The 27,743-nt window shown below is 48.3% G+C and overlaps 1 protein-coding gene across 1 annotated transcript; it reads left to right on the top strand.

Annotated features, from left to right (window-relative positions):
* The first annotated feature begins 231 nt into the window (after positions 1 to 231).
* Positions 232 to 11,734, top strand: MYOC (myocilin). The gene is made up of 3 exons (XM_072830590.1): positions 232 to 902; positions 8,614 to 8,739; positions 10,388 to 11,734. The coding sequence occupies exons 1-3, from the start codon at positions 362 to 364 to the stop codon at positions 11,170 to 11,172; spliced, it is 1,452 nt and encodes a 483-aa protein (XP_072686691.1). The 5' UTR covers positions 232 to 361; the 3' UTR covers positions 11,173 to 11,734.
* The last annotated feature ends 16,009 nt before the right edge of the window (positions 11,735 to 27,743 follow it).

Raw genomic sequence — 27,743 nt, 5'->3', positions numbered from 1 at the left:
TGTGTGCACAAAATTGGGTGGGGATATAGGGAATATTGTAGGGATATGGGGTGCATAAAGTGAGACATTCTTTTTTAAAAGAAATTCAAAACAGACTTCTGGAATGTCATATTCTAAGTTTTCTGGCCGTGTGAAAACAATTCCCCTGTGCATGGCCCCACCCAGCCTCACGTGGCCGCCTCCTTCTCCCCCCATGCAGGGAGGGCTCTCCAGTATATATAAACCCCTGTGAAGCCATGGCATGAGCCAGCAGGGCCACCCATCCAGACACCTCACAGAGTAGGAGAGCTTTTCCGGGGAAGCTTTGCCCAGGCTCTGCACTGAGGGCTTCCGTGCACATCACTGCAGCTGCAGGCCTAACATGCCCACTGCCCAGCTGCTACTTCTGGCCTGTCTCTTATGGGGTTTAGAGGCCAGGACAGCCCAGCTCCGAAAGGCCAATGACCGGAGCGGCCGATGCCAGTATATTTTCAGTGTGGCCAGCCCCAATGAGTCCAGCTGCCCCGAGCAGGGTCAGGCCATGTCAGCCATCCAGGACCTGCAGAGAGACCTGGAGTCCACCAAAGCCCGGCTCAGCTCCCTGGAGGGCCTCCTCCACCAGCTAACCTTGGGCCAGGCTGCCGGGCCCTCAGAGAGCCAGGAGGGGCTGCACAGAGAGCTGGGCACCCTGAGAAAGGAGCGAGAACAGCTGGAAACCCAAGCCAGGGAGCTGGAGGTGGCCTACAGCAACCTCCTCCGCGACAAGTCAGCTCTGGAAGAAGAAAAGAGGCGACTGGGGGAAGAAAATGAGGATCTGGCCCAGAGGCTGGAACATAGCAGCCAGGAGGTAGCAAGGCTGAGAAGAGGCCAGTGTCCCCAGGCCCACAGCTCCTCTCAGGACGTGCCAGCAGGCTCCAGGGAAGGTAAGAATGTGGGGTAAAGGAGCCCCTGAGTCCAGAAGGTGACATGGCTCATAGAGGCCTATTACAGGTGGCCCCAGCTTGCCTCTCCTGCCCTTTCCTTTCTCCCAGGGACTGTACATCCAGCACCAGGCAGATGAATTAAGGAGGGCCAAGCAATCAGTCTCACATATTACTAGTCATTATCTCCTGAGAGTTCTGTTTGGGTTAGTGGTTCCGAGTTCTCGTGCCTCCCATGGCAGCTTTCCCAGTCATAGCAAAGTGAGAAATATAAGAACAGGTGAGACATACATGTATATGATGAGTAGAACATCATCAACCATCCTCTTTGGAAAACTATCCTTTTCTGAATCTTTGCTTGAAGATAGTGATTCCTACCTTTTGTTGTTAAAATGAACAATAGATTTATGAAATGCCGGGATCCCTGGGTCGCTCAGTGGTTTAGCACCTGCCTTTGGCCCAGGGTGCGATCCTGGAGTCATGGGATCAAGTCCTGCGTCGGGCTCCCTGCATGGAGCCTGTTTCTCCCTCCTCCTGTGTCTCTGCCTCTCTCTCTCTCTCTCTCTCATAAATAAATAAATAAATAAATAAATAAATAAATAAATCTTTAAAAAAAGATTTATGAAATGCCAATAGATATTTATGAAATGAAAAGAGATTTATGAAATCATGATAGACGGTAGGGTTTTATTATTATTTTTTTAATGTCCTTTCTTGGCAAAATAAAGAAGTGGCAACCCTTGTCAGGTTCCTCAATATGTTGTTTTGGAAGTTTTCCTACTCCTTGCCCAATCCGAGAACCTCGGTTTTCAAGTCACCAGGTAACTCCTTGAGGTGGCTCTGAGATGCTCTTCTCTTCATCCTGGTCCCTGCTTGAAGGTGAGGCAGTGAGTGCGCATTGTGACAGGGAGCACATTCTCCTCATTATTTGAGGGGATGGTATATGTGTCACTTTTGTGAAGCTGTACTCCCAAGTATTCCCTGTCTAATAATTAGTATTCTAGGCAGGAGGAAACAAATGAACAAATCCAGTTGCGGGACAGTTAGTCCAGACTCTTCAGAGATGTCAATCTCAAGAAAGAAAGACAAGGGGGTGTGGCTTGTTCTAGATTATATGAGGCTAAAGACATGTGGTGGTCAATGCAGTCCCTGGCTTTAGATTGGCTTCTCCATCTAGGGGAAAAAAGTCACAGGGATAGGTTTGGAATCATTGGGGAAATTTGAATATAGACTGCTTAGTAGGTCCTGTTCTTGATTAATGCTCAGTTTCTTGGGTGAGAGATGGTATCGTGGTTATGAAGCATATCCTTTTCTAAGGCAACACATACTCAAGTTCTAGGGGTTAAGATGTCAGAATTTACTTTCAAATGGTTCAGTAAAGATGATAAACGTATCAAAAATGACAGAAACAAAGGAAAAATAAATGTGACAAAATATTAATAATTAGTAAATCTCAATGAGCAGCACATGGGGGCTTATTGTATGATTCTTTCAACTTTTCAAAAGGTTCAGAAATCTCCAAAATAAAATGATTGTTTTATAAAAGAGCTTTCTAGGGACACCTGGGTGGTTCAATTGGTTAAGTGTCCAGCTCTTGACCTTAGCACAGGTCTTGATCTCAGGGCCATGAGTTCAAGCACCAGGTTGGGCTCTGTGCTGGGCGTAGACCCTATTTTTTTATTTTTTTTTTATTTTTATTTTTTATCTTTTTTTGACCCTATTTTTTTAAAAGGAGGGAGGGACTTTCTACCTGAAAGGCAAAGTCTATATGTAAATGAGACTGAAAAACCCAAGAGTCCATATCTAGGTGTGACCTTGGGCAAGTCACTTAACCTCTGAACCTTGGTTTCTTATCCATTACATGGTAATGAATATTCCTACTGTGAATGATTTTTGTGAGGTTCAAATACCATAACTCTTGGTGTAAAGGATTTTTAAAAATCCTGTGTTGCTGTAGTTGGAAGAGACTCAATTCTAAATTTTATAACAAAGAAAAATAAGGTCCGAAGACACTGAGGGTCCCGGGTTGCACAACAATCAGTGGTAGTATGAAGACTTGTCAAACCTGAATCTTTGAACTGAGATAAAAGAATCAGTATTAATAGAAACATCATGAAGCATTATTTATTTCAGGCTGCTAAATAATGGAGTCATATTCTCAACAAAAACTCGTGTGTGTGTGTGTGTGTGTGTGTGAAAACAGAGGCAACGTTTTGGTTTTTTATTGTCCTGTGGTCATTTAACAAGACTTAGGGAATTTACTAGATGTGTTCTCTAATTTTACATTTCTTTTTGTTCTTTCCAGCTGCTCTACTTTTGGAATAAGGACAACAGCTGGTTAGACTGAACTCCAAGCTTGGAAGTTCTTTTTAGTAGTGGGATTTTTTTCATGGGCAGGAAATTCCATTAGCACAAGACTGTAGAGCTACAAAAGCAGCCTGCAGAGTGTCTGATTCACTGGCTTGTTTCATGCAGATGTGGAAACTGAGGCCCAGAGTTTGTCTGTGGCCACCTACCCAGCTAGTGGCAGAGCCACAACAGAATTCTAATCAGTTCCTCCCACCTGAGGTCCAGTAGCTCTTCAGGACCTTGAGATGACCTTTGTTTATAGAACCTGAAGATAAAAGACAGGAAGTTTACATTTATTTCATTATTATTTTTTTTAAGATTTTATTATAAGTAATCTCTACATCCAACATGGGGCTTGAATTCACAACCCTGAGATCACAAGTCTCATACTCCACTAACTGAGCTGGCTGGGCACTCCAGGAAGAGTCCATGTAAGCATTAAGGAAAGAAATGTTTGGAACAAAAGATGGGCTTCAGGGTCCTAGGTCTGAGGGTAAAGGGCTTCCTGGGTGGCTGGAATGAAAGTGTGGGTGTGCTTCAGGTAGGGGAGGCAAGAGCTGTGGGCCAAGCGGGGAGGCAGGGCTCGGCGAGGCTGCGTGAGCCTAGCCCAGGGAAGCCACAGAAGGTGGACTTCTTCTCACTCTGCATGTCATTCCAACTGTTACCACCGTTGTCTTTATTATGTAATTGTTACATAGAAAAAGGCCTCCTTAGAATCATGGAAATCACTTGTGTGCATGTGTGTGTGTGTGTACATGTGAGAGAATTAACATCATATATATATAATTTTGTAGTAATAGTTTGGTAGCAAAATGTCTGGCAACCTATTCAATAAGCCCAAAGTAGAACAATACAGAATACCAGATGGTATATCAGAGTTGGTTATTAGTGTTACAGAAGAAGCCCCCTTTCTCCTTATTTCCCTCTACTTCAGATTGGTCCTCCCAGAGAACAGAGCCTGGGACGGGGCTCATGTGCAGTGGTTTGTATGGGCCATGATCCCAGGGAGCAGAAGTCAGACAGGGGAGAGTGAGTCAGGGAAGGAAAGGAAGACAACAAGGAGTGGGGGCATTCTCCAGTGGGCCCCCACGGTGGGTGGTGGAGCCTCGACCCCACCCAGCCCTTCTGGGGAGCTGTGTAGAATGAAGCAGAGGAAGGGAGCATTCATTTTTGGATCTGATCTTCCGCTGGCCAAAGAGTCTATCCCACTTCCATGATGCACAGATATGGGCACCAGGCTGGCTCTTGCAGAGAGTCAGAGAAGCCGGAGCAGGGCAGATGAGGCAGTGTCCTGGCAGGTAATGCTAGCACAAGGTAGGCTGCTGCAGAAATGATTGGGAAAAGGTGGGCAGGATACGAAGGAAGAGCACCAGAGGTGCTCCATGCAAGTGCTGCAGATAATAATCCCTTGTAGGGTTATGATGCAGATTAGAATTAACAGGGAGAAACATCTAGTACAGAGCCTGCACAGAGTAGCCATGCATTGCATCGATCGCAACTATGAAGGGCTTTGCTCCCTTGAGCTGCGCTGTTTTAGCATGTCACCTAATGATTAAAACATCAACATGTTCCTAACACTTTTGTAACACACATTGATCCTAGAGACAGTACGTGTTGGAGCAACATCCAGGATTGCTAGCTAATCTTCACTTTCCTGGGAAGCTTCTAGGTTAAGCTCCCTAGAATGTGTCTGCAAAGCAGAGGTAAGGGACATAAGGCAGAGCATGCCGAAAATTTCCAAAATTTTGTAAGAGGCATGAACTTTTCAACCACAGAGCGACTGAATTTTAATAGAAACAAATAAAAGCCCTAAAATTTTTTGGCTATTAGATACAGTACAGTCCTTAATATTTTCATATCCTCTTTTTGTTTTCTCCCCACATTCAGGATGAAATAGGAGCGATTTTTAAACATTCCAGAGAAAATTTAATTCTGACACATGTTTATTAAGGACATTTCATTTGTAGTTTGAGCTGAGAATACTGAGGCTCAGAGAGGTCGAGTAAGTTGGCCAGGGTCACACACCTGGTATGCGGCAGGCCCACAGGAGGAAGCTGTGACCTGGGGCCGGGTCCAGGCTCCTTCACACAACTGCTTCCCAGCCTTTGGGCTGCGCATCCTCTCCCACAGGCTTCTGTCCTCAGGCCAGGCAGCTCTGCTCTGGGAGCTGCCCACTGCCAGGTGCTCCTGGCTGACACAGGCGGGAAGCAGCCAGCGGGCTTGTCATCCAGCCGGCCGCCTGCCAGCTGAGAAGGGCCGAGCGGTCAGCGTGAAAGCCATTCCCTGACATTATGCTTCACTGTGGTTCTTGTTTACTCCCAAGAAAGCACATCAGGTGTGGTTCCAACGACCGATCATTATTAAATCTTGTAAGTCGTAAGTTCTGTATCAAAAGCATAAAGAATTTAAGTGGGATGAAAGAGCAACTATGAGATGTAAGTACATCCCACAGGGCTCCTGAGGGGCTGGGCGAGGGGGGGGGGGGGCAGGTTCCAGAGGAAGGACAGCCGGGCCAGGGGTGCAGGCCTCACTGCGGAAGGTAAGGTCAAGCCCAGGGGAGAGCCGAGAAGCTGGCGGGTTTGTCCAGGCTGGAGGTGGAGGCCCCGCGGGGCCTTGCAGAGCAGGCGTCCCCGTGCAGGGACTCAGGGTCCTGTGTGACAGGGCTGCGGCTGCGGCTGCAAGGTCCCCGAGGAGCTGGGGCAACGCTCCAGCGGACCCCCTGGCACGCGCAGCGCCCACGGTCCCGGGCTGCAGCCGCGGCCTCCCTCCCACAGCTGCCTCCGGCGCCCTCTCCTGACAAAGCTGGACATCGCGCCCACTTTCAAGGAGAAATCCTCGCTTTCCAGAGAGCATCTAGGGAAGTGCTCCTTTTGGCACCAAGGGGCAATTCATTTATAACTGGCAAACCTCCCCGCCACAGGGTAGAAAGGTTCACAACTGCCATGACCTTGGCAGACGGGGCTCAAGTCCTAGTCCACCACTAAGCAGCTGTGTGACCTTGGGCAAGTTACTTAACCTCTCTGAGCCTCAGTTTCCTCTTCTGCAAAACGAAGGTGCTATCATCCACGTCAGGACTGTTATGTGGAACAGAGGGAATGAGCACAGGACCTGGCTCATAGGAGGCGCTTGGTAAGTGGTGGCGATAACTAAATTAGCTGCAGACTGCAGTCCTGAAGAAAGTTGTGAAGGTATCAGGTCACATAAATAATTTCTATGAAACTGCTTTGAAATGTGGGCCGAGGGCAGCCCGGGTGGCTCAGCGGTTTAACGCCGCCTTCAGCCCAGGGCCCAATCCTGGAGTCCCAGGATCGAGTCCCACGTCAGGCTCCCTGCATGGAGCCTGCTTCTCCTTCTGCCTGTGTCTCTGCTTCTCTCTGTGTGTCTCACATGAATAAATAAAATCTTAAAAAAAAAAAAAAAAAGAAATGTGAGACGAGCTATAAATACCTGTTCATCATCTCTTTTCACAAAGGGTCTGTTCTCAATATTTCAGTATTTTAGCTATCTTCATAGAAGTCACCCTGGAAAATGCCTGTTTGGGTTTGTTTTCTCTACTTTCTTTATCCCCTCTGTACCTGAAGTGGGAATTTTTCTCAATTTTCTTCTCATTGATCAGTAGGTGTATTCACTTACTTTTCTCAGTATATATCTATTTCTCAGTAAGTCACTAAGCTACATGATCATCTTAGCCACATTCACAGAATAAAACAATGGGCATCAGATGCACAAAGGAAGGAGCTGGCACAGGGGGTATCCCTTGTATAGTAACTGTGGGTCACGGAGCTAAAGGGTGGGAACTAGACGGGGGGCCAGGGAAGTCTCTGGAAGTTTTGTACAGATGCCACTGCAGTATTTATCACCTTACACTACCTAAAACTAGCTCCAGTATTCTGAGAATTCATTGAGACAATTAAAGCAGTTTGAATTATTCTGAGGAATAGTCTGTGACGGTCTGAAGAAAGGTACCAAGGAAAAGAAACAGCTCACCTCAAGGAGTTTGCCAGTTATTCACATTAGCCAATCCTAAACCCGCGTGCCCGGCCTCACCCGTTCCTTCCTACAGGAAAAGCAATGAAGGCTCTTGCAGTGTTTCCACTCCCTCCTGAGTGACCCTGGGGCTGTCCCATATGGCCCCTATGGTGTGGGTGTCCTTGCCCCTTGGGAGCGGTGAGTATAATAAACTGTCTTCCCATTAGCAATCAACTCATCTGTTGGCTTCACCATACCTGAGTCATAAACCTACATTTTAAAACACCAAAGCCTGCTCCTCGTGGCTCTTGCTTTTTGGTTGTATTCAAGGACTCCTGTATAAGCCTAATCCTAGACCAAAGTAGCGAAATGTGACACAGTGTGGCAACTTCATGTCTAACCAGTGTCCTCCCCATCCCTTCCATTCAACATGGGCAACCCCCACCCTGCCCGCAAATTCCTGTAGGAATCCTGGACACTTTGCCCTTGTCCAAGAATGGCCTCAGAAAGGAATCTGATAGGTCAATTAAGGATGTAAACCTGAATATGTTACCTCTCACAGGAATGGTTGCATTATGACAGGGAAAAGAACCTTATGTCAGGCACAGAATTGTTAATTGTTGAATTTCAGGTATCCCAGAAGATGCGAGGATCTTCTTCTCAATATCCCTGAATCACACCTCACCTGCTCATAAATTAGGGAATTATTTGAATTGTGTATAAGCTTACTTTATTTTGAATACCCTATTCTGTGCAAGGCACATCGCTATGCAATTTACTATTTGCGAGCTTTTTTTTTTAAGATTGTATTTATTTATTTGAGAGAGAGAGAGAGCGTGAGAGAGAGCATGAGCTGGGAGAAGGGGGAGAGGGACGAGGAGGAGCAGACTCCCCGCTGAGCAGGGAGCCAAACTCAGGATTTGATCTCATGACCCTGGGATCATGACCTGAGCCAAAGGCAGACACTTAACTGACTGAGCCACCCAGGTGCCCTGGGAGCTTGGTGTTATGGACATTTTTCAAACATTCACAAAAGTATCAAGGACAACACGAACCCTGTTGTACCATCACCCAGTTCCAACAGTTGTCTGCTGAGGCCAATTTTGTTTTACTTCCACCCCCAACACTACATATTTATTATTTTTAAATCTTTTTTTTTAAGTTTTATTTATTTAACTAATCTCTACACCCAACATGGAGCTTTGAACCCATGGCCCCAAGATCAGGAGTGACATGCTCCTCTGACTGAACCAGCCAGGCGCCCCTACATAGTTATTATCTTAAAACAAATCCCAAACACCATCATATCTTTGAAAGCCTATTAAATACCATCCTCAGCATAGTCATTGGGCCGCTTTTCCTCATGGTACAAGTTTGTCTCTTTCTTTTAATACAGTTTCGAAATGGAACGTGGAGACCGTGAACTTCCAGGAACTAAAGTCAGAGTTAACTGAGGTTCCTGCCTCCCGAATCCTGAAGGAGAGTCCATCTGGCCATCCCAGGAATGAGGAGGGAGACTCTGGTATAAAGCTAAATGTCCTCCCTTTTGCACATACATGGTCTTTATCTGTGCCTGGTTGTGTTCAGAGTTGGTCCGCCCACTTTGGGGGGGAAGGCGGACCACAGGTCAGCCTGGCAAGAGGCAGGGGAGGGGGAGGAGATGAGCCCCTTCTCTGCTCCCTTTCCAGGGCATGCTGGCAGGGAGTCTGCCTTTCCTAGCACAGCCCTGTGTCTCACCACCCACTCAGGGATCGTGGGCTCAGCTGGGCTGCCCTCGGGGAAGAGGAGAGATGAGTTTATTTCACCCACTGGATTGCCATATAGAGTTAGTTACATTTTTTTAGTAGATCCTTCATATCTTTCTTGATCTTAGGGCCAGATGACACCATGCACCATCTCAGCACATAGTATATACTCAGAAAAGGTATCTTTTGTGAACTTTGGGTACTGAGGGAAAGTGCAATCACCCCTCTCCAAAGTGTTCCCTGAAAGCCTGACTTTAAGGTTGGCTGTGGTTTTCAGAAACTGTGACAATCTGTGTTATTGACAATTATTCCCAGCAAAAGAGCAATGCATGGCTATGGGGACATTCTGAAGTATTTAAAATGCAATTCCCTGAGACACGAGGAGCAAAGACTTCCCAGCTTCTGAGAGTAAATTGAAAAAAGCACAGAGATCTGTTATGTTTGTTTCCGCTAAATCTAAGTTTTCAATCATCTTTACATTTTAAAAATTATGTTCAGGTTTTACTGTATTAAAATGATGCCTGAACTATGTGGTCCATTGGTTTGGGCTTGAAGAACTTTGTTTTATTGAGTTTCTTATAATGACTTGATTTTTGTTTCATTTTTATTAAGAATATTTATTAGGGATGCCTGGGTGGCTCAGTGGTTGCTTAACCACTGCCTTTGTCTCCGGGCGTGATCCCGGGGTCCTGGGATCGAGTCCCACATCAGGCTCCCCGCAGGGAGCCTGCTTCTCCCTCTGCCTGTGTCTCTGCCTCTCTGTGTGTCTCTCATGAATAAGCAAATTAAATATTTTTTTAAAAAGATTATTTGAGAGAGAGAGCATGAGCACACGTGCACACAAGGTGGGGGTGGGGGAGAGGGAGAAGCAGACTCTCCACTGAGCAGGGAGCCCCACGACAGATCATAACCTGAGCCGAAGGCAGATGCTTAACTGACTGAACCACCTGGGTGCTCCTGTTTCATTTTTTAAAATGAAGTAAATCAGATATGGAAGTTATAAAGAGTAGTGTAACGAACTCGGGAGTTCCTGCCAGGCTTCAATCAAATATTAGAAATACGGTTTGAAGCCCTCTGTGTAGCCTTCATCTATACACCTGATACCGAGAAGAAGTTCAATTCATATGACACATCGATCACATAATACTGGGCATTTACCCTCTACCCAGTACCTAACACGTGTAGTCACATTTAACATTTACAACATCCCTACTACCCAAAACACTATCCCCTTTCACAAATAATGACAGAGCCAAGGTTGAGGGACCTGCAAGTCACCCCACCAGCCAGCGGGCGGCAGAGCCCGGATTTAAACCTGGACGCTCTGTGTCTGGCCTTCTGGCTCTTAGTGGCTCTGCCACATGGCCACGTGGCGGGAAGGTGGTGGCAAAGCGATCGGGGTGATGTCTGTCCTTAATTCTCCAGGATGCGGAGAACTGGTTTGGGTAGGAGAGCCGCTCACCCTGAGGACAGCTGAAACGATCACGGGCAAGTACGGGGTGTGGATGAGAGACCCGAAGCCCACCTACCCGCACACCCGGGAGACCACGTGGAGAATCGACACGGTGGGCACGGACATCCGGCAGGTGTTCGAGTACGAGCTGGCCAGCCAGTTCCTGCAGGGCTACCCCTCCAAGGTGCACGTGCTGCCCAGGCCGCTGGAAAGCACGGGCGCCGTGGTGTACCGGGGCAGCCTCTACTTCCAGGGGGCTGGGTCCGGCACGGTGGTCCGCTACGAGCTGACCGCTGAGACGGTGAAGGCCGAGAGGGAGATCCCCGGGGCCGGCTACCACGGACAGTTCCCATATTCGTGGGGCGGCTACACGGACATCGACCTGGCTGTGGACGAGACAGGCCTCTGGGTCATCTACAGCACCCAGGAGGCCAAAGGTGCCATTGTCCTCTCCAAACTGAACCCGGAGACTCTGGAGCTTGAACAGACCTGGGAGACTAACATCCGGAAGCAGTCCGTGGCCAATGCCTTCGTCATCTGCGGCCACCTGTACACCATCAGCAGCTACTCCTCCCCGGATGCCACCGTCAACTTCGCCTATGACACAGGCACGGGGCGCAGCAGGGTCCTGAGCATCCCCTTCAAGAACCGCTACAAGTACAGCAGCATGATTGACTACAACCCCCTGGAGAAGAAGCTCTTCGCCTGGGACAACTTCAACATGGTCACCTATGACATCAGGCTCTCCAAGATGTGAAGAGCCCCACATGTCAGGAAAGGCAACAGGAGCTGGTGGTGACGGCTCCTGAGGGCAGAGCCAGCCGGCCTGTGCCCGTGCAGCTTTTCTCGGCTTTTTAGGCTTTCATTATTAATCCGGAAGAATGTGCGTGGTCACCGGGTCTGACCGTGTGGAAACAGCAGTTGGGATTTAGACAGTGTCACAATCAATGGTCTTTTCTTTGGTCAGCTTTTAAAGGGCGGTTTAACCAAAAAACAGTGCAAGTTTCGTGGTGATTTGGGGCAGAAGCTGTCATGCATAGTAGTCTCTTCATGGAAACCACAAAGCTTTTGATAAAAGGCCCTTACTGGCTAAAGGGGGCATATTTGGAGGAGAGTTGGGGCAGAACAGCTTACTCCACACGGCACCCAGGGTCGTCCCCTGCCTGTGCCTGGTTACCACAAGCCATAATTAGAGGAGGGGGAGCAGCTCTTGTGGCCAGCACTGAACACCTGCATAGTGGGCTTCTAAGGCTTCACGTAGCATCCAGTGGGGCATCACATACCCTTTGCCCTGTGAAATAAAGCAATCTTACCTACTATCCTCCTCGACCTTTGTGAAATACTTTGCTCAGAAGAAGAGTACTGAATCTGACCAGCAGGTCATCTCTTGGGGTTGGGAGCTGTGATCGCGGAGCGTTACTGGTGTGTGTGTGGGGGTGGGGTGGGGGGCTGAGAGTCTGCACCTGGTTTGGAGGTGCTGCCCAGGAGGACACCAGGCCCCCCGTGGAATCCAGCCCTCCCCTGGTGTTCCTGGTCCTTCCCAAACCATCTTATCTTTCCTCAACTTCCCCTCTCTTCACCCTGGCTCCGTGTTGGTTCTTACTGGCTGTCATGAGCATGAACTTCATAAACTACAACCTCAGCCGAGCAGACCTTCCACCATGACTTTTTGGTAACTGAACCTGCTTACTATCCGCAGGTGCCGTCGTACCTAACAGTAGCACACTTTATCTTGCCAGTTCAGCTCAGACTCTGTCCCATCACATATTTTCAATCAATTCAGGTCGTTCCTCTCCCCCATTCTCCTCTAGGTGGCATCTGTGTTTTTGAGGGAAGCCAGGGCACGGCCCCCAGGCCAGGAGGGAGGGGAAGCCAGATTCTCATGCCTGGTGTTAGTCACCAGTGTGGTTTCCAGCATTTGCTGCTGGTGTGCACGTCTCCGTGGCCAGTTCCTGCTCAGGCGACCTCCACGTTCTGGTGGCCAGCCCCAGCAGACTGCTGCTGTTTTCCTAGCCTGCTCTGTGTCCCGTCAGAAGCTCATGTGCAGGGCAGCCCCTGTGGCTCAGTGGTTTAGCGCCGCCTTCAGCCCAGGGCATGATCCTGGAAACCCGGGTTCGAGTCTCACGTCGGGCTCCCTGCATGGAGCCTGCTTCTCCCTCTGCCTGTGTCTCTGCCTCTCTCTCTGTGTGCCTCTCATGAATAAATACATAAAATATATATTAAAAAAAAAAAGAAGCTCATGTGCACCAGGGGAAGCAAGGGGTGCTCGGACACTGCCTCCTAGGTCCATCTCAGGTTCCCCTTTGCTCTTCGGGCTGGTGCAGGGACACTTCCTGTACAACTTTGCCACGGCCACAGGATTTATCTGGAAGCAAGAACAAGTTGCTTCTGCCTTCTCATGCCCCAAACTGTCTGGGACACAGAGGCCTGACAAGAACTCTATAGAATCTAAGCTCTCTTCTTCTCTCCTTTTTCCTTGATTCCCTCAGACTTTATGCAGACTATAGGGATGCCACCATTGAGCCCTTTCTCTGTTATCTTTTCAAATACTGTTCATGGGAACCAGGGTTTAGCCCCTTGATTTCCAAGAGAACCAGCACTTTAAAAAGTCAAAAGCTTGACTTTAAAGACAATTCTCTCTGTCATGAATTCTAAAGAGTATGCTTCAGAAAGCAAACCCAGCAAAACCCAGAATGACCCACTGAGGGTCAACCCTCAGGAAGGCTATGCATGCCAAGCATGAGCAGGAAGAGAGAGAGCTGTCTCTCTCAGGTATATTCACCTGCTCAGGTCATGGATGGGGTGGCTGAAACTACAGAAATTTACTCTCTCACAGTTCTGGAGGCTAGAAGTCTGAGATCAAGGGTTGTTTCTTCTGAGGCTTCCTTTCTTGGCTTGTAGGTAGCTGCCTTCTCCCTGTACCTCCACACGGTCCTCCTTCTGTGTGTGTCTGTGTCCTAATCTCTTTTTTAAGAACAGCAGTCAAACTGGATTCGGGCCCACCCCCAGTGACCCCTTTGTAATGAAATTACCTCTTTAAAGGTCCTATCTCCAAAGATGGTCACATTCTGATGAATTACTGGTTAAAACTTTGACATACAAATTGGGACGGTGGGGGACACCATTCAGTCCATACCTCCTGGATATCACCACTGCCTGTACTGACAGCAGACTCTTAGAGACTAGAAAACCTGGGGCAGCCTGGGTGGCTCAGCAGTTTAGAGCCTGCCTTTGGCCCAGGGCGTGATCCTGGAGACCCGGGATCGAATCCCACGTCGGGCTCCCTGCATGGAGCCTGCTTCTCCCTCTGCCTGTGTCTCCGCCTCTCTTTCACACACACACTCTCTCTCTCTCTCTGTGTCTCTCATGAATTAAATAAATAAAATCTTAAAAAAAAAACTAGACAACCCGGAAGTAGGGACTCATAAACTCATTCACCCTTCTGAGCACCTGTAGCTGCCAAGTGTTGAAGGGAAAAGTGGAAGGTGAGGACACAGCTCTGGATGAGGAGACGGGCAGTCACAGTACACATGCTGGTGAGGCAAATCCCTACACAGACCAGCCGTGGTTCCTTTTCTTTCCCTCTATCAGCCCCTGCCTCTAGCTTTGGGATGGAAGGAGGGAGTGAATGAAGAAGGAACTTCCAGGATCACCTACATCACCGATTGCTCATTTTGGTTTCTTTTGCTGGTTCCTCCTCCTAGCCTGTATTAGGTCCTCGAGAGAAACAGAACCAGTAGAAGACAGAGGTATGAAGAGAGACTTAGTATGAGGAATTGTCTCATGCCGACCGTAGAAGCTGAGACGTCCCACCATTCGCAGAAAGCATTCTGCGAGCAGGAGACCCAGGAGCCTGGTGGTGTAATTCAGTCCAAGTCTGAGGGCTTAGGAACTGGGGGAGCTGATGGCATAACCCCCAGTGCAGGCACAGGAAGGCAGAGGTCCCTGCTCAAGCAGGCCAGCAGGCAAGGGAGCAGAAGGGGTGAATTCCTCCTTCCTTCAGCTTTTTGCTCTATTCAGGCCCTACATGGATTGAATGATGCCGACCCACACTGGGGAGGGCAGTCTACTGAGTCCACTGATTCAAAGGCTAATCTGATCTGAAGTCACTCTCACATCACACCCACAAACAATGTTTAATCTGAGCACACCTGGGTCCAGTCCTGTTGACACACAAAATTCATAATCACATAGCCTCAACCTCTTAAGATTGAAGTGCTTCTGGGCTCAATTTATGGTTCTCCTTTTTACCTGCTCATTCTTCTGGTCTCAGCTAGCATTGTGGCTCTAAAGGCCACATCTATGCTGATAACCCCCAAATTTATACCTCCAGCCCAAACCTTACTTCTAAACTCCAGATTCATATATTTATTTGCACACTAGACCTCTCCACTTAAATCTCTATTAGGCAGGGGCACCTGGCTGGCTCAGCCACTGCAGTGTGCAACTCGTGATCTCATGGTTGTGAGTTCAAGCTCTATGTTGGGTGTAGAGATTACTTAAAAATAAAATCTTAAAAAAAAGTCTATTAGGCATATCAAATCAGCAAAAACAGAACTTTTGAGTTTCCATACCCCACCCCTGTAATACATGCTAAATCTGTTCTCCTTGGAGCTGGAGAGTATCTCTATTCCTCCAGTTGCTCGAGCCAAAACTCTTAGAGTCATCCTTTACTTCTTGCTCTCAAATCCCACATCCAGTCCATCAGAAACTTTTGTTGGTTCCATCTTCAAATACATATGTGCAGAATCTGAGCACATTTCTCACCAGGCCAACAGCTAGTTGTTCAGATTCCCATTGCCTTTTTCCTGGATTGCTGCAGAGCCTCTGGAATGTTTCTGTTCCTTCCACCCCCCTCCCAGACAGCCTAGTCACCATAACAGCCAGGATGACCCCCTTAAAATATAAGCCAGATCTTGCCTCTCCTTCCAGAAAACCTCCCATAGCCTCCCATTTCAAAGTCAAAGTCTGAATCCTTGCAAAGTCCCCCATGATCCTTCCCCCACGCCTGTGACTTCACCTTTTACTGATGTCCCTGATTCACTCTACTCCAGCCAAATCACACTGTCCTCTCTGTCCTCACTGTTACTCTCCCCTGAATACTCCAGGCACATTCTGATCTTGAGCCCTTTGCACTGACTCTTCCCTCTTCCCCAGATGTCCATGCACCTAACTTCCTCTCATGTCTTTACTCAACTGTCACCTTCCTAAGTAGGCCAACCCAGACAACCCTATTTAAAATTGCAACTGACTGGCTGTTTTGTCTGCTACTTCCAATCTTCCCGACCCTGTCTGATTATGTAAAAATTTCCTTTCCTTTCCATTACATTTATCATCTCCTGACATATGATATAATCCATTGATTTTAAATTGCATATACTTTTCATCAGACTTCTCTCTCTGGAATGTTGTGGAAGGTCCTTGAGAAGACATGACTGCCAGTTGACGCGTGAGCTAGACGTTGGCAGTTGCAGGCTCCTAACCCCTTCCCCTGTCCTTGCATGTGGGTTCCCCTTGTTTTTCCTGTCCCCCAGTGGTTGCTCCAAGGATGCAGCCTTGAGATAGTGGTGTGTGGCGTTAAGAACACCTTCACCGCTCATAAACTGAACCCAGTTAAGGGCTCCTTATAAACTTTTGAGATGTGGAGGGTGGGTGTGAGGATCCACTTGTCTTGCTGCCATCCAACACAAGGCTTGTATGGATGTTCCCTTGCTTATTAAACCTGAGACCTCCCCACCTGGAGTGGCTGTTTCTTTCTTCAATCTCTCCCTGCCCTCTCAGTGCTGGGGCCAGTTTCAGATTGCACCCAGGAAGCTGCCAAGGGGATTATGACCCAACAAGTAGTGAGCCTGCCTGGAGAGAGAAGGAATGAGGCACCTGTGGGGAGACCCCAGGTTGCCAGCTGACTCTCTTTGTGGCAGGAATGGGGGTCGGGAGCCTGGTTTGTTAGATGCTTGTGGACTGTCTCATGAGTATGGGGACACCCCCCAAAATGCCAGGTGCTATCAGGAGCTTATTTGAGAAAGTATGCATCGCTTACTGCAGCAGAGCAGAGAAACAAATGGATGGCAAGATGGGCTGGCCTCTCCTGTGGACATCTAGAGGCTGAGCTTGAGTTAGAAAGCTAGAAAAGCTGAGGTTAGAGAAGAATGTGGGAGTGTCCACTAGTCCGCTGGCTTTGGGGCTGGCAGGCGGGTGGGGGAGCAGGATAATAAGTGAGAGGCCTCAGCATGCCACTCTGTGGAGCTAACATCTGGGCACTCGCAACAAAGCCTGGTCAGGACATGAAGATGTGGAATCTCTGGGAAAGTGATGAGAATGAAGAGGAGAGTGGAGTGGTGATTGATGGGGAAACAGACAAAATGCCCCCTGCCCTCTGAAAACAAAGGAAATTTTAAACAGCAGTTCCCCCAAAATTCAATAAAAAGTACTTTGTTGGGTGTCTGATAACAGACTAATTTGCCTCATGTGGGAGGGACAAAATAAACCTTTCAAACCTTTCCCCCAAGGCCACCTGCACAGCCTGAGACCCGTCCCTGTCGAGCTTTCCCACAAGTAAAGCAGGCCCATTACACTGATGATAGGACACTGACATGTGAAGATTTGCCTCTGCTGCAGGACACCTCGCAGATTAGGTTCCTGGAGCATCTGTTTTGTGTTGTTGTTGTTGTTTTAGTAATCTCTACACCCAACATGGGGCTCAAACACATGACCCCAAGATCAAGAGTAGTGTACGCTACAACTGAGGCAGCTGGACATCCCTGCTGGAGCACCAGTGAGGGAGGAGATGGACAGTGAAACCACAGAATCAAGGCTCAGGCACCATAAGGTTTTGGGAGCTGTCTGGTCAGATAAGACTCGCGTTGTCCCACAGGCTGTGATCCATAAGGTACAAGCTTACCCAAACCCTAAGAATGTGAAAGATGTACACATCTTTGTCGGGATTTTGGAGTCTGGAGGACTTTTATTCCCCACCTGGCACAGTGCCTCTGCCCCTTACGTGGTCTGGTAAAAAAAAGGCCTGTATGGGCAGAGGGAAGAGCAACAAGCTGCCTTTGAGAAAGCAAAAATATGAATGAAACAGACAAAGCTCTGGACATCTTCCCAGCAGGGCTGCCACTGAGTTAGATGTGTCTGTGACTCCAGAAGGTATGGGTTAGGCCCTGTGGCAGAAAATAACACACAAGGAGAAAGTGCCCATAGGATACACGTTTCAGCTCTGGGAGGACAGATCCCAGTATACCCCCATGAACACAAGCTCCTAATAGTACACACAGTTCTCCTCCAGGTAGCCTTTCATACAGCATCCAGGAGGCTGAGCTCAGCATGGTCTGGTTAGTGATTACGCATGGGCCCCAGCCATTAACCCTCTGCACTCATGACTCTGACGGTGAGAAGCCAAGGGATGGATGATCATGAATAAGACTTTGTGGGATCAGGATATGTGGCAAGACATCGGGGGGCATCTGCCAGAGAGCAAGGCATTCCTCACTGTTTTCCATGTCCCAGCTCATGAGGCACTGACACCCCCTGGCTACTAGGAAGCTGGTGCCCTGTTGGTAAGAGCTCTAACTACTAACTCTTCACCCAGCAGATAGGGTGCACAGGAAGGGTGGCCACCACAGTGCCCAAGGAAGATGACGTATTAGTAAGAATGCTGGATTGTCCTTGAAGTACAGTGACATAGTCAATGCAGTAATAGCATGTCTGGGTGTTCCCAACGATGCCTAAGGCAACCACCATGGTAACCATTCACCAGAGTTCCCAGTTGATGAGGGATTGACAAATTGATTACATTGGCCCTCTTCTTCCGAGTGAGGGCTCTAAATATGCCTTGGTTTGTGGACACTGCATGTGGCCTGAAACCAGCTTTCCTCTGTCACCACACAAACCTAGTTGCCACAATTAGGGGGGAAGAAAAACTATCATGGGTAGACACCCTCATCAACTAGACTGCCATATCACAAATCATGACATGCTAGACTGGGCAACAGAACAGGACATTGAACAGACATTCTGTCTCCCCTGAAATGCACAGGCAACAGGGTTGGTAGAAAGAAAAAAAAAATGGAATATTAAAGGAGCAGATCAAATTACTAACAATGGTGGGGTGGGCTGAAGTTCTGACTCAGTCTTTAAGACATTTGAATCATCAACCAGTAGGGCCTGTTGCCCATATACCAGACTGGTGACCCCCATGGAGGCCCAGGATACTGTAAAGGTATGGAAGTCATGAGAAACAGCCAGTACCCCGACTCACTGTGGATGAATGCACTATGCTGCCGAGGATGCCAAGCCCCATCACACCCAGGAAATGAGTTGTCTACTGAATGTATGGGATGCCCCAGCAGGATGGAGGAGTTACTTAGCATTGCTAGGTGATGGGGAAGTGCTCAATCTCCACTGGAATCTGTTGTCAAGCCCTGTTGAAATGCACACTGAGGAGCACCTGGGTAGCTCAGTTGGTTAAGCATCTGCTTTAGGGTCAGGTCATGATCTCAAAGTCCTGGGATCGAGTCCCATATTGGGATCCCTGCTCAGCGAGGAGTCTGCTTCTCCCTCTCCCTCCGCACCACTTTGGCGCTTGTGTTCTCTCTCAAATAAAATTTTTAAGAAAAAAAAAAGTTCACTTAGCAAGTCCTAAATAGCTGATAAGCCTGCCCTTACTGAACATTGAAATGACCCTACGTTTTCCAAATAGAATGTTGTGTGTTCATACTGATGAGTGTGATAATGTGTCATCTTTATTAAATCATGTGACACAAGTGAACACCCTGATGATCCAAACTCCAGCTTAGGGGACTTGATAAATCAGATCATAGGCTCTTGTAGAAAAACGTGTCACTGCTTTTGGGAATCATTGGCATATGCCAGTGCTCCAGATAGCTAGCACAGGAGCCAGCTCCAAGCTAGGGAAACTCCTTGCTGACCGCTCAGGGCCCGTTGCAGAAGAGGGGGCTTTAAGAGTGGTCATGAGGAGGGAGTGTGGGCAAGGTCATCAACAAGAGGGGACTGGGAGTTGCCTGTGAGTTGGACCCGGTGCAATCAGAGGCTCCTCACCTCCCTTCCCTGTGCTTACAGTGTGGCTTCTGCTTGCCTTTCCAGCTCCCAGAGGCTGCTTGAAGGGTACGGCCTTGAGACGGTGATGTGATATTGAAGACACCTGCATGGCATACATACTCCAGCCCAGTTAAGGCCTCCATATAAACTTTTAAGATGTAGCAATTATTGCAAGGACCCACTCATCTGCTGCCACCCAAGGCAAGCAAATCTACCTTTGCTTACTAAATCTGCCACCTACAAACCTGGAGTGGCTGGGCTCTTTCTCCTCTTTTCCCTGCCTTCTCAGTGCATGGGCTGGTTTCAGATTTCACCTGGGAAGCTCCCGAGGTGGTTGTGAACCAACAAATAACATTCCGTGAGGTCAGGAGTTGATGATTCTCTTCAATGATAAGTCCTTAGAGCAGTGCTTGACTCACATAGTAGATAATAAAAAAATCTAAAATAGACCATTTTTTTCAGTCTATGTTCTGGGTGCAGAGATTACTTAAAAATAAAATCTTATAAAAAAACTGGAAATAAAATACCATAAGGTTAGTCTTTCTCACATTTGCTCTCCTGGATTCTATTCTTAACTGTTTGACCTTAGACAAGTCACTTAACCTCTGTTCCAGCACTATCCAGAACTTTCTGTAATGATAGTCATGTTCTATAGCTGTATCATCCAATATGGTGGCCACTAGCCACACACAGTTACTGAGTATTTGAAATGTGGCTAGTGCAATGGAGGAACTGAATTTTATTTAATCTTCCTGAATGTTTTTTTAATCTTCCTGAATTTAAATTTATGTAGCTACATGTGGCTAGTGGCTACCTTATTGAACAGCAAAGGTTCCTCGTCTGACCGATGAGGAGCTCGTGTGTATGTGGAGTACCCAGCTGGCAAGGACAGGAACTCCGCACATGCTCCTGCCCACCCCCCTGCCCCATGCTGCTGCAGCAAACCACAAGCAAGGAACCCGACCTGATCGGAGGCACAGTCCCCTATGCGGGTAGGGGGGACCAGAGTACATTTTTAAGGGCAAGCTTGGAGAGAGAACACCAGTGAGGACCCTATGAAGAAGTGGATGAAATAAAAGCACCTCAGGACGTTTCCCATAGGTGGATTTAGATGATCACATTTTTTATGCTTTCAGACTGCTCAGAAGTCCTTAGAAGAGCTTTGGGATCAGTGGAGAGTCTTGAACATGGGATCTGAGCCCATGGACTTCTCTCCCACTCTGTACTTGGTTGGTTTTCAGGTTGGGTTTCTTCTGTTACAGGGCTTAAAATTCACTTAAATCTCCTAAAATACACCTTGGAAATACAGTCCATAAATGTGAAACACAGCCAGCCTGGCATTAGCACAGGAGATATGGTGCAGCTCAGTTAAACTAGTGCAAAAGGCCATAAAATTGTAGTGTCCCAGGCTGAGTTTTGAAAACTCAAATAACTCATGGTTCTTTGGATCTCAAATCTTCAGATTTAAAGTCACATATTCCTGGACTTTTTATTCATCCATATTTAATAACAAACATTGAAACCCGATCTTTTTTTTTAATTCCAATACAATTTACTACGTGCTATAGAAGGACACAAATAAGACCAAATGTGGACACATATCAGAGACTTGACTTGAACGACCAAAGATGGCTCTACATGCACTAGTGAGGATAAACAACACTCGGCAGTGATTGACAAGAAAAATAGGAAAGAAAGAAGAAAGATGTTTCAAGACTGTCTTCAAAGACACCCCCAAAGACATCAGGGGAACTTTGCTAGAATGATATAGAAGCCCACTTAGATTCTGCAGTCTTCTACTGGTGAAGGAGGAGGGGCCGGAGGTTCTGTAGGGCCGGCCACGCTAGAAGGGACTTGCTCCAGATCCAGAGTGGAGGATATCGCCCTGGCTTCATCGCTTTTCTTAGTAAATCGCTCTTTTCTGGGTGGAAAGGCACAGTGAAGGTTTTCTAAATACATGTAGGATTTAAAAAACAAAACAAAAAACAGATAGATCCCAGCACCTAAAGAGAACAACTCAATATTTTGAAGGACAGTTTTCCTGACTCATCTACCCAGTCTCACAGGACTATCAGCTGGCAAGGGGGAGACCTACAATTCTCAGCTCTCCTCAGAGCTCAGCTGTCTCCAGCGGCCCCGTGGGTCCGGCCCTACCAGCCAGCATTCTGGAATTTCAGCTGAGGCCAAGCTCTGTCTCAAGGTTTTATTTGCACTCCAGCTATTCTCTGGCTAGTTCAGTTTTTTTTTTTTTTTTTTAACGATTATTTTAAAGTTTATTCCTTCATTTATTGAGAGGGAGAGGCATAGGGCAAGAGAGAATCCCAAGCAGACTCCCCACTGAGTGCAGAGCCCAACACAGGGCTCCATCCCACGACCCTAAGGTCAGGACCTGAGCGGAAACCAAGAGCCACCCAGGCGCCCCTGGCCAGCTCAGCCTTAAGTTCACTTTGCCTCTCCTTGCTACCTAACTGCGCCCCCTGCACACACGACCCCCGCGCCCCCGCCCCCCCAAGCCTGCAGGCTGTCCCGCCCTTCTCTGGAGTCTAGCAGGGTGTTCCCATCCTCCTCAGGGCTGGGCAAACCCTGTCTTCAGGAGAAGAGGACTAGCCTGTCAAGTGCTTAAAGAGTCAGATCAGAGTCAACCGTTGCCCTGAAAATCTGCTGTGCTCCAGGAACCGGGAGCGAGCTGCTCCTGACCTGCAGGTTCACAGCCACCCCTCCCGCTAAGCTGCTCAGAGGAGGCGGCTGAGACAGAAGGCCATCTGCCTGCCTCAGGGGCTCGTGACGGGCCCAACTGGAACCCAGTCTCCGGTCTCCAGACCACGAGTACCAGCGCATCTCCCAGTCCGAGCAGAGCCCTAACTTGGCTGATGGGATAGGAGGTGCGGGGAGTGGGGACTAGGAGAGGCTTCAGAGTTGTGGAGGCTCATCCTTCTTCAGTAGATGCTAGAGCCCAGTGACCCCAGGCCCTCTCACAAGGCCCCCTCTCACATCATCAACCCATGGTGTCAAAGCTGCCATGTAACCCTGTCAATGAAGGTTTCCAACACCCCGAATCTTTAAGAAATTGTATATAATTTTTTTTTTTAATCAACTGGCCAAAGTCTTACATCCCCCAAAACTCCATGGTCTTAAGTAGCATTGTGAATGATACTGGATAGAGGTATTGGTATTTCAAACCAATCATTTTATTTTTTGCCCAACACCACATCAGTTCCAATAAAGCCATTATTCTTACATTCCTACCATACCTGACAAAGAACGCAAACCAAAAGTGCCAGCTCTGCCAATTTTTGTCATTTACGTGTGATGAGAATCCTTTCAAGCCAGGTTTCTTGGTGGAAATTTCATTAGGCTGCTCGTCTCTTTTGAGTAGTAACACATTGAGTGTAACATAACGTGTAGATCCACTTAACCAACACAAGTAAATTGTAATGTGTTCGCATTTGCTGCAAGTGAGTGAAGCAGCCTCCTAGATTTCCCCCAGCTTGTAGCTCCCATCCCCCCGACAGGAAAGTCTCCGACTTGACACCTGACCACCTGACACCCAGCCAAGGAACCGCATCTAGCCAGACATCAATTTCAATAGAGCTCGGTTTTCATATAAATTGGAGTATAACCTTTTCTTTCTGCACCTTTATATAGCAGATATCTTGGGCACCCAACCAGATCAGAGGAGCTCAGCCCAGAGAGGACAGGGAACTCCCCAGAGGCCATTATGGGCTTGTCAGAGTTAGCAGACAAAAATACAGGGTACCCAGTTAAATCTGAATTTCAGATAAACAGCTGATTTTTTTTTACTCTGAGCAGAAGACAAATATTGCACAGATGTACTTAGGCCAGGAAAACTTCTTGTTTCTTGTTGTTTATTTAAAATTCCAATTTCAGGGCAGCCCCGGTGGCCCAGTGGTTTGGCGCCTGCCTTTAGCCCAGGGTGTGATCCTGGAGACCCGGGATCGAGTCCCACATCGGGCTTCCTGCATGGAGCCTGCTTCTCTCTCTGCCTGTGTCCCTGCCTCTCTCTGTGCCTCTCATGAATAAATAAATAAAATCTTAAAAAAAAAAGTCTCTTAAAAAAATTTCCAATTTTACTAGGACATCCTGTATTGTATCCGCCAGCCCCATCACCATCAGGGGAAGGCGTCAGGCAGCGGAGGTTCAGAACTCCGACCGCCCCGCAGGTCCTGGCTGCTGCCTGGCCTGCAAAGCCCCTCCGCGGGCCCAGAGCAGCTGTTGGCAGCTCTTCCAAAGGCCGGCCAGCTTGGGCCCGGGCGCGGGGCATGCAGTCGTGGAGGAAAACTGCCTGCCTGCGGGGAGCTTACAGCCTCGTTGGGAATGAGGACAAGCTTCCGAGAGTCCACGCTGTCCCCAAACTTGGCAAAGTCACACGTTTTTATATCGGGAGGGTGCATGGCAACTCCCATCCAATTACCAAAGTGATCCCCACCCCCCGATGAAGAGCCACTGATCTGAAGTTCATCTCAGCACCCTTATCATCACCTGCTGAAAGACACATAAATCTGTTTCCCAGGCTGAGTGACAAAGTGCTTTCTCACCCATAAAATCTGCCTTGAAGCAATGAATGAATGCATTTGAACAGATTTATGCAAACCAGTGTCTCCTGCAGTTTCAGGTATCTGGTGGGGATCAGCACTTATGCTCCATCCCTGCCCCTCCCCCAGTGCACCAAAAGCTCTCAAGTACCTGGTGGCCATGGTGACTCTGCGTCTGGTCACCTCGGAGGCCAGGTCTCCCAGGTTGTTGCCATTGATTGTGGGGCTCTTCTGGGCCATGGCCTTGCATGCAGAGGACTCAAGGAATTTGGGTTCACCGCACCTGTGAATCTATAATACAAACGCCAGTAAACATCCCTCAGGGGTCAGATGCGGGTCCAGCACAGGATGGTTTGCAGAGCATTTCTGCTGCCATGTCCTCAGCGGGTCCTCCCTACAACCCCACCTCCTCATACTCCTCAAGCCTCACCTGTCTCGAGGCAGATATTTCTTCAAAATCGAGGGCAGTTATGATTACCCCCAAGTAAAAAGCTGGGGGAAATAGAGGCCCAGAGAGGTGACCCGTCTCTCCCCAGGTTGCACAGCCAGGCCCTGTGCCGTCCTGCTTCCCCTCTAACAAGTGCTCCTCCCACGGAGCCGTCCCTTCCCAGAGCTGTTTGGCATCACTGACACGTGCAGGGCTTTATTCCCAGAGTGCTTGCCTTCTAAGGAACAGGAAGGGGACACGGGCCAAGCTGGGGCTGACAAGGCTACTTGTTCAGATGCACACCTGGCATAGACTCTGGGCGCTTGATTGTTAACAAAGTCACAGCAGCCATCCATTTAGGGCCGGCTACCCTGGGATGTCCTTTTACGTTCTCTTATGTGACAACCACAGTAACTGTGCAAGGAAAGTTCTAGGATCCCCGTCGAATGAACAGGGAACCGGAGCTGTGGAGGAATTCAGTGGCTTCCCTGGCACGGAGCTGGAATCTGAACCGAGGCCTGCCTGGCTTCAAAGACTCCACTATGCAGCCAAGCGACCCCCAAGTTCTGTCCCAGGGACAAGCCACCTCAAAGGAACAGGCGAGGAGGCTCCATCACACTCTCGAGGTGACCCTGTGGCGTCAACTGCGGTGGCCTGAGCTCACCAGCCTGATCTTCTGGCTGGGAATTTGGTTCTTAGGAGGACGCCAGACCCATTTACCTTTTGATCTCAGCTCGGCTCGGCGTAGGACCCCTTCCACACTTCAGCTCATGGTCCCGGGGAGGAACGCCCCATACAGACTCCGTACCCACAGGGCAGCTATGCCTCCTCCTCAGAGAAGGGAAAAACCAACATGCCACCGCTGTCAGCCCACGCTTGTTTTATTCCCATGTAGTCAGGCGCTCTCAGGAGCTGCCCTTAATGGGATTGCTTGGCCCCTGGGAAGGTAGCAGCTGATGCAAATTTTCCCTGAAGACATGCCTTGATCAGGAACCCCCACAGATGTTGCAGGGAGAAGAGCAGCGGAAGGGCCCTGCGGCACGTGGGATGCGAGGAAGCCCCGCCTTAGATGCTGGTAATTGTGACATCCTGACATGTGATCTAACGACCACGTTTTCTCAAGCGAATTCACGTGCACTCCTCCCCCTAGCCTTGCTCCCAGCCTTGCTGATGATTCACAGCACTTGGCTGTGACTGTGCCTCTCCCTGCTGAGGCGGCAGGTGCTTCGGCTTTGACATGGAAAGGATTGGTTTCAGGACTCTCGCTTTTGAGCTGAGCGATCTTGGGCAAGTGATTTCACCTCTATGAGCCTCGGTTTTCTTACCTGCGAAAGGGGAGTGACACTCTTCCTCCTAGGGCAGTAGTGATGGTTGAGAAAATATTTGCAAAAATCCCTCATTTTTACATTTCTTCTCTTAAAAGTGTTTAAATATACGCCCTAGGATGTATATAGATGTATACATACATTTAGCCCCAGGATGAATACAGATCTGTGTGTATACACAGGTTGCCCCTCATGTCATGCCGTTGATGGAAACCTTTTCCTCACAACTATAGTTTTTGAAAGCAGGAGCTCTATTTTTCCCTTCCCTCCCCTCCCGGGGCCTGGCAGAGTGTTGAGATCCTAGTGGGAGCCCAACAATGACTTACATTGAGTTGGAATCTGTGGTAGCATTGTGCTCCCATGTTTTCTTCAGCCATATGATTAGGGAAGTCTCTGAAGTATGTAGGATTTTCAAAGTGTAAACAAATATCTGCATTGTGTCTGAATATGTCACAAGCAACTGTTATGTGTCAACTTCGGAAGGGACACAGTGACTGCATTGATTTCTTAAAGTGGTTTTGTGTTTGCTACTGTTTGACACAATAGCTTTGGAGGACATTTCAGCTTTAGATAGAAACCTTTGTTTGCTATCATTCAGATACATCTAGAGCAATTAAATGCATTACAAACCCAGTCACTTCCTCCTACACTAGGTATCCTTTATGATGGTCCATACGTATCTGAGACATGTTTCCGAGTTGTGACATCCAAGCACAAAGTTTTCGGTCCAGATGGGTAAGAAGCAGCGCTGGTAATAAAGCAGTTTGGCAGTAAGAGGGTCTTTCCTCACACTGAGCACAATAAAACCCCAATGGAAGGAAACTGCTGCTTGCAAAGCTGGGATTCAAAATATCGTCTGCCTGGCATCAAAGTTTACGAACTTAACCGTGTTTGTCCACTCATGAAACACATGGGTGGGTAAGATAAAATGGGAACGTGTATTCTCTAGAAACAACAGACAAACATATACAACTACCAACATGATTATTAATTGTAAATAATGGCAGTGAACCTTCTGTTAGGCTCTCTTAGTTAAATGCGTGGCACACGGAGTGAGGTGATTTGAGTGATAGGAACTGCTGTGAGGGTCCACACGGCAGAAGAGGGATGGGAATCCTCTTGGAAGAACAGGATGGGTGACCCTACCGGGCTTCCCAGGAAGACGTGAACTGGAAAGTCTAGGGACTCCATTACTTCGCCATTCCTACAACAACAGGTGCCCCAGGCTCCAGGACTCTACCACGACTGTGACTCACTCACAATCACGAGGAACCTTACAAACCCAGTATGATGTCTGTAGATTGTAGGATAAGCAGCACTAACGTGAGATTGTGAGCCCCTGCCGGTACTCAACCCCCTGGCCCACTCCAAAGTCTTTGCACTGCTTGGCTGAGTGCCAACCCGAGGCATGCTCACCTCCCGCAGCTGTGACTCATCTCACTTTAAAGCTGTGACTGCAAACTTCAAGTGGGAGCTTATCCCAGGCCTAGAAACCTCTCATCTCAAACCTCAGACACTTCTTCCCAGTCTTCATTGTGCGTGGGAGGCTGAAGCAGTGGTAAGAACCCACAAAGCACATCTCCCCATATTCTTCTCCTCTTCATCCACACCTACAGTTGAACCACCGGCCGTCGGAACCCTTTTCCAAAGTCACGCTCACACTCGAGCACCAGACTTCATCCTCCCTCACCCACTCACACGTGGTCTTTGCTCAGCAGTCCTACCCTCCCAAACATCAAATTTCTGCTCTCTGTTGGCTCTTTCCTAACAGGGTACAGGCATGTTATTTCTTCTGTCTTAAAACCCTCTCTTGAACCCACTGATTTTCCCCACACAAAACAAATAGGCAAAAGTTTCTTGGAAAAGAGTGGTCTATATCTGCTGTCCCTAATTCCTTTCCTTCCATGCTCCATCAAACCCATTCCAGTGGCACTGGAAACCATCAACGGCTCCCTCCTTCTGG

The sequence above is a fragment of the Canis lupus genome, chromosome 6, assembly GCF_048164855.1.
Source record: "Canis lupus baileyi chromosome 6, mCanLup2.hap1, whole genome shotgun sequence".
In the NCBI taxonomy this organism is placed as follows: Eukaryota; Metazoa; Chordata; class Mammalia; order Carnivora; family Canidae; genus Canis; species Canis lupus.
This window is presented reverse-complemented; position numbering and strand designations above follow the sequence as displayed.